This window comes from Hipposideros armiger, unplaced genomic scaffold, assembly GCF_001890085.2.
Source record: "Hipposideros armiger isolate ML-2016 unplaced genomic scaffold, ASM189008v1 scaffold_826, whole genome shotgun sequence".
Lineage (NCBI taxonomy): Eukaryota > Metazoa > Chordata > Mammalia > Chiroptera > Hipposideridae > Hipposideros > Hipposideros armiger.
The window spans coordinates 619,354-626,271 of record NW_017732176.1 but is presented as its reverse complement, the minus strand read 5'-3'; the positions used below and the strand labels follow the sequence as shown (position 1 = coordinate 626,271).

Genomic DNA, 6,918 nt, shown 5'->3' with positions numbered 1-6,918 from the left:
TGTAGAGGGCAGTGTCACTGGCCCTCATATGTGGGATCCGAACCGGGGCCCTCTGGCGTCCCAAGCCAGCTCTTAACCATCGCGCCACTCGGCTGGCCCAAGGCACACCTAATCTTGATGGTCAACTACAATCTCTTATCAGGTCAACTTCAATATGAAACGGTGCTAGCATGAGGCTCTAATAAAAATATCAGATATTTCAGGGCTGGCTGAGTGGCTCAGTTGGTTAAGAGCTCGCTCAAGAATTTGAGCTCTGAGCAACAGCGGCTCGATTCCCAGCCTGAACTGAGCAGCCGCTAAGCTGCCAACAGGTGGCAGGATGGCTCAGTTAAAAAAATATATATATATCAGATATTTCAGGGAATATTTGGAATTTATCTGTGAGTCCTCATTTGAACTTAAGCAGGTACTCACTAAAATTTTTCTCAATCCTCACTGATACTCTCAAATTAAAAATTGCTATCTCTAAGTGCAAAAGGAGAAGCATACATACATAGATGTTTGAATTATGGCAAATGTAGCACTGCACAGCAGTGTGAAACTATGGTTTATTAAGTGGTGCAAAGTTCATTGTTTGTTCACTGGGGAAAAACAAATTTTGACCCCTACTTTCCACAATAAACCCAAAAGAATTCCAGGGTCAGGGATATTAATGTGAAAGATAAAACAATAAAGCTCTGGAAGATCACATAGGAGAATATTTTTTGTGGCCTTGCTGTAGGCAAATATTTCTTAAACAGGACACAAAAGGCTCCGCATCAAGAAAAAAGGTTAATAATTTGAATGAAATTAAATATACAACTTCTGTTTATCAAAACTAGAACACTCATACACAACTGGTAGAAATGTAAATTGTTACAACCAGTTTTGAACAAAATTTGGTATCATCTATTAAAGATGAATATGTGACTACTCTATGAAACAGCAATTCTACTCCTAAGTTTATTCCTAACAGAAATGCACATTTGTACTAAGAGACATGCACAAGAATGTCCATAAGATCATTATTCATAATAGCCTAAAACATTAAAAACTCAAACTTTTATAAGGTACATAAGATGTGGTATATTCCTTGAAGGGAACATTCTATAGCAATGAAAATGAATAAACTATCATTACATGTAAGAACACAGATGATTTTCCAAAAGATGATGTTGAGGAAAGAAACCAGGCACAAAAGAGTACATGCATAATTTCCTTTGTGCAAAGTTCAGAAGTTGGCAAAACTAATCTATAGTGTTAGAATAGTGACCTCCTTTGAGGAGAAGAATCAGAAGTAAAAGAGAGAGGGCATGAGGGACACTTCTGGGGTGCTGGTAATGGTAATACTTCCTGACCTGAGTGATAGTTTCACGAGTGGGTTCACTTTATGATAGTCAATGACCTGTATGCCTAAGATTTGTACACAGTTCTGTAGTATGTTATATTTAAATTAAAAATTTTAGTAAAACAAAGCAAATAGTGGCTCTCTAGATTACCTCTGAAAACATACACAATTGGTAACAGTGTGATAAACTGGGTGCTAGTTCATACTATTAAAGTTTGTACTGTATGCATTATTAATGTTAACTATATGAAATGAATAAATAAACAGATAAAATACAAATTTCTAAGTGTTGCCTCTGGCTGGGAGGAGACTCTACTATCAGAACTTTCATGGTAGGTCTACCTTCTTAGCAAGGACCATCAATAAAGTTGGAATTACCTTTACATTGAGGGGCTGGAGATGACCATTGTGAATTTCTGCAGGTGATTTGAGGTTCTCCAACCAAAACATACCCTTCATCACATTCATAGTGCACCACAGTTGTAAAGGATAAAAATGAACTCATGTCTTGATGAGATCCATGGGCAATGCTAGGAAATATTCTGCAATCTTGAATGGTGAAAGAAAATGAGCTAGTTTAATTTAATTAACAATTCAGATTGAGGGATTCTTCCCATTTTATAGAACTAAATCATTAAATTATGCTGCTGAGGTATAATTCATTTCCTTGACAAAATCACTAGGAATGATTGAGTTCTTTACCACTATGTTATTATTTTATGTATGTTAAAGCATTTAATCCTCACACTCTTTGAGGCAGTATTATCATCATACCCATTCTAGAGAAAAGGAAACACACTTTAGGAGGGTCAAATGTGGCCTTACATAAGTGCCAGTAACTTGCATCAAACTTAGGTTTGTATCTCTTCAAATTCCCCTTGCTACTTTCTGGAAATCTGCTGTTTTCTGCTCTCTGTAGCAATCATTGAACACTTACTTTACATGGCATCGATGAATGTTTAAAAGGCCATAAAATGGAAGTTCAGGCTAAGGAATAATATTCTTCTTGTTACTTGCAATGTCAAGTAATTGATGAAGTAGGTGGCTCAGAACCAGTTAAATCCCTCACCCAAATCAAAGACATTACAAAGTAAGAGATAATTTTTTTTTAAGAATAACATTTGGGGAAGTATTTTTTGTAAAGCTTTTGATATTCTGTGAACACCACCCCTGTCCCCAGATGAGGCAGGTGTATGAGTACGTTTCTCCTTCACAATGAGAGAGGGAGTCTGGGTAGCCCCCTGAGAAAGCCTGATATGTCTCCTTTCAGTTTGGAAGGAACATTAAATGGGCTGTCTCATGGCTCTAATGGTGAGAGTGAAGGACAGATTTTGTTGCTTTAAGAATGGTCTGTATTCCTGACATTATGCAGAACAAATGATGAGTAAGTACTTCCCATGGATTATAAATGACCTGCATTGAGAAAGACAGCCATTGTGAAGTCATCTTCAGGTCAGTCCAAAAGGACCACCTGAGGTGGGAGGAAGACCTCTGTTAAAAAAGAAAATTAATTAATTAAGTAAGTAATAAATAAATAAAAAAGCTCTAGGAGTGACCAGATTGGAAAGAGTAAGCGATCGCAAGAATCAGAGATTGGCTTGACTGTACCCCAGAAACTGCAGTTAGCAGATTCTCAGTGATGATGTAGTACCCACAAAAACAAACAAATTCACATGGGAGAAAGAAAACTTTAAACACCCATGAAACCAAGAACCAGCTCAGGTCAAGCTCTGTTTCCCTTACCTCCGCTCCTCCCAAATCTTCAACTCTGGAAGATTCAGAAAGCACAGTAACAGTAATTCCAAGGTAAATTCTGTTTAATTCTCCTGTGTGTAAGTCAACAGCTTTCATATACCTTTCCTTAAAGCTCAGATTAAGTGCCTTTATAGAAATATAAAAAGACGTTCTTAACTTTTATGAATAAACATATATATGGAGTTCTGTACTAGGTTTTTCAGGTAATATTAAGGGCCATTCTTGCAACGTACTTAAAAAGATAAGATATAGCCATATAAAAAGTTATACCACAATACCAGTCACACACGTGCCAAGAGATCGGGACAGGAAATAAATTCTATAGAAGAATTTATTGAGAGAAGGCATCCATGAATAAGTTGGAGATACATTTTGAAGGAATGGTAGAAGTTGAGTAGATAAGATAGTAGAGGTAGATCGATAGGTAGACTGAGGACATGAGCAAAGTCTCTGGCATCAGAAGATTGTTACTGTGAGAGAGAGGAGGCAGTCAGAAAGGGAGATTCAAGTCAGAGTTGACAGACATTAAATGTCATTTCAGAGGGTTGAGGAAATATGTAATGGAAAGATTTGAGGGAACAGAAGGAAAAAGAACAGGGAAATAGAAACATAAAGAAATATAATAATAAAGATGTTGACAAATTTAATATGGCCTTCTACTACTTCACACCCTAAGAGAGGAACTCAGGGTCAAAATTGGAGAATTGAAAATCCCCTGAGCATAAAGTTCCTTATTCTATACTGAGTCTATAGCCTAAATTAATACTGTTCCTCAATAATTTTCATTGTCTGATGTGAAAAATCAACCTCCAAATATAATTCTTCCTTAATAAATCCATCCCCCTAACCACTTTCAGTGATGAAGAAAGCATGGCTTCCACACTTTTAAATCAACCTGCTAGCTCACATAAGAACATTCAACTATTATTTTAGAGTCACGATTTTCCCTCTAAGCTATTCCAACTCCTGCATTTTTGTGCCATGATAGCTTTTTCAGGGAATATGTTTATAAATATCTTTAATTTATTGTGAAAATTAATTATTTCAGATAAAAAATAATGTTAGCTAACCCAAGAGAAAAATATAATTTTGCTTAAAGGATGGTCCTTTTAAATAATATAACAACAAATTAATTTCCATAGCAGTAGATCTTTAACCAGCTCTGTTCTCTCAAACCCTTTCATTTCTCTTTCATTTGTTAAAAAAAAAAATTTCTTACATTGCAATAACAATTCTGTACATTTATATAATGGTTTACAGTTTTCAAAGTGCCCTATATTTTACTCTAGAAAATTTACTCAGTATTTGTGATAACACACAATATTTTTGCTTTATGAATGGAAACTTTTTTTTAATCAATCAGTAACTAAGCTTGTAAAGAGCACAATTAACCTATTTGGAAAGTAAATGTGTTTTAAACATTTAAATATAAGAAAATTATTTGAAATTAGAGATCATTTCTTACTAAAGCAGCCTCACAAGGATTTTTACATGTGAACACAATTATTCTAGACATAATAACAGCCTCTGTCTAGAACAGTTTCTTTTATATTTTTAAATTCTTCATTTTCATTAATAACGTAGTTTGTTGTACTCTTTCAAAAAGGTTATGCATTACCACCATTTGACTATATTTGATTAATTCTCGATTGGGTATTTTTCTCCATATCTTAGAGAAACTACTTCCTCTCCCCCCATAACCACTGTACTCACCACACTGGCCAGAAGGGCACAGCAGTAGGGTCAAGACCCCAAAGAGGCAGAGTGCTGAGACAGTGCTCTGCACCTTGAGGGGCATGGTGCAAGGTCTCAGAGGTGCCCGCTGGGGCTCAGCGTTCTCAGACCCCTTGAATCAAGACGAAGAAAAGTTTTTTAAGTAACGGTTGAAATGGTGTATAAGCCAAGGAACAGCCTTGGCAAAGTCCCAGCACTGTGTCACTAAAGGGGAGGGGCAGGGGAAGCGGCGAGAAGACCAGATGCTGAGCGCAGATCTGTCAGGGCAAGCTGATAAGGCCCCCTTCTTGGGCAGAAGAGTGTGAGGCTTGATGTGAGAGTTCTCCGGGGCTCTGTACATATTTACTATTGTAACGCGCAAGACTTCATCACTGTTCAGGCGGCGCACGCAGTGAGTTTTTTCTGGATGTACACGTGATTCGTCTCTGAGTAAACAAAGGCAAAAGGTGCCAGGATTAAAGTTCAGAATGCCCAGTGTATGTAGTGGACTCCCCAGGAATTACAAGTCATAGCATGAGAGACAGCAAACTCTGAGAAACAGTGCCTGTCCAGGAAAGTGGTTTCTTCAGTCGGGAGTATGAATTGCCCATAGAAGAGTTTTTTTTTCCTAGAAAATTAAATTTCTTTCTAGATAGCCCATGGTCTAGCCAGAACAAAGTAACATGAGTTTCTAAGTGTGAAAATACTCAAAAATGCAGTCCCAACAATAATTATTCTTACAACACGTTATTGGGAACTTCTTTACCCTTCTCCCTGGGTTTGCCGATGTACATAAAACTCCAAATGAGTCACTCTTTGAAACTATTCTACTGTGGAAACTATTCTAATGTGTGTTTGCAGCACAGAAAAATCATGCACTGAAAGTAAACTGGTTGAGGATGATGAATTAAGAACAAAGAAAGATCTAGTATGACTTTCTGAATATGTGAATAATGCAGGATCTGGGGGACACCCGGTATTTTGTCTCTAATCACTAAGAGACAAGTGGATGGAAGGCACATTTGTTATTCTTCATCAGTTGTCAACCCCAAGATTAAGTTTCTCTTAACTATATAAGACTGCTTCATCCAGATCATTCCCTAAATTTAATCTCCTTAAGTGGGACAGATGAAACTATCAACCTGGGTCCTACATCGTGCTCACCAGCTGTGGATACCTGTGTTTAGATAGTTGTCTAAACTAAAAAAGTAAGCTCTGGAAATTGTCCTAAAGTGACCTTCACTACTCAGCTGAATTGGAATGACTTCTACATTACCCATAATAACCAAAATGCTTATCTCTCAAAAATAAATGAGAAGAATTATCAAATATAATGGAATGAAATTCTTTAGAATATTGAGGAAAGCACAATTAAATTTCAACTTCCTAGACAGCAACTAAAACAAATAAATCCACTAAATGTTTTCTGCCTTAGAAAGAGAAACCACAATAAAGAGAAGTAACATAAAAGATTAACCAGAAACCTGCTTTTAATCTTTAAGCATATAGTGTACCAGAACGTTACATAAATTATCATAATTAATCCTCATAAAACCCTGTGGCATGGCTCTTAGCTTCCTCATTGCATAGATGAGGAAACAAGTTCAGATAAAGTGAATAAACTGCCTTCAAACCTCTCAGTTAATTAGTGGCTAAGCCAAATTCTGAGCCTAAGACTGATTTTTAAAACACAAGCCTTTTCTTTATACGAAAATAATTTCTACCTTTTGGCCAATAATGGTGTCCTGTTAGGAACTGAACCAGACATTTGGGACTAAATCAACAGTGCTGGCCTTTACCCGATGGTATGCCCACCCTCTGGATGCTGCTAGTGCTGCAGTTAAAGGCATAGAGTAGACCTATGACCTTCTCCAGGGAATATGCTGGGATGACAGGAGCTACCTCATCTTAATATACCTAGGAAGTTACACCCCATGCCCCAAAAGCAACCAATGCCCTGCTGATACTGAGGCACAAAGCCCTGATTCCTTTCCTTAAGTCTGGACAAATCTGGGGTGCAATTTACTCTATAGAGCTCACCATGAGGTCTACACTTAACCTGAGAACACATCCTAATTCAGCTCCTTTCCTTCCGTATTGGGCTGCTTCGTTCCCTTTTATTT

The 6,918-nt window shown here is 37.2% G+C and overlaps 1 protein-coding gene across 5 annotated transcripts in view; it reads right to left on the bottom strand.

Annotated features, from left to right (window-relative positions):
• The window catches only part of LOC109374512 (C4b-binding protein alpha chain-like), a 19,706-nt gene that overhangs the window by 7,949 nt on the left and 4,839 nt on the right, over window positions 1–6,918 (bottom strand). Inside the window, exons 2-4 of one of the 5 annotated variants that reach the window (XM_019629165.1) lie at window positions 4,796–5,241; window positions 2,741–2,818; window positions 1,706–1,876 (exon numbers count right to left, since the gene is read on the bottom strand). In XM_019629165.1, coding sequence (XP_019484710.1) covers window positions 1,706–1,876; window positions 2,741–2,762 — 193 coding nt within the window. In that variant the 5' untranslated portion in view covers window positions 2,763–2,818; window positions 4,796–5,241. Of the gene's footprint in view, window positions 1–1,705; window positions 1,877–2,723; window positions 2,819–4,795; window positions 5,251–6,918 lie in introns of those variants that run through there. The other 4 variants (XM_019629167.1, XM_019629163.1, XM_019629164.1 and 1 more) reach the window with 4 other exon arrangements.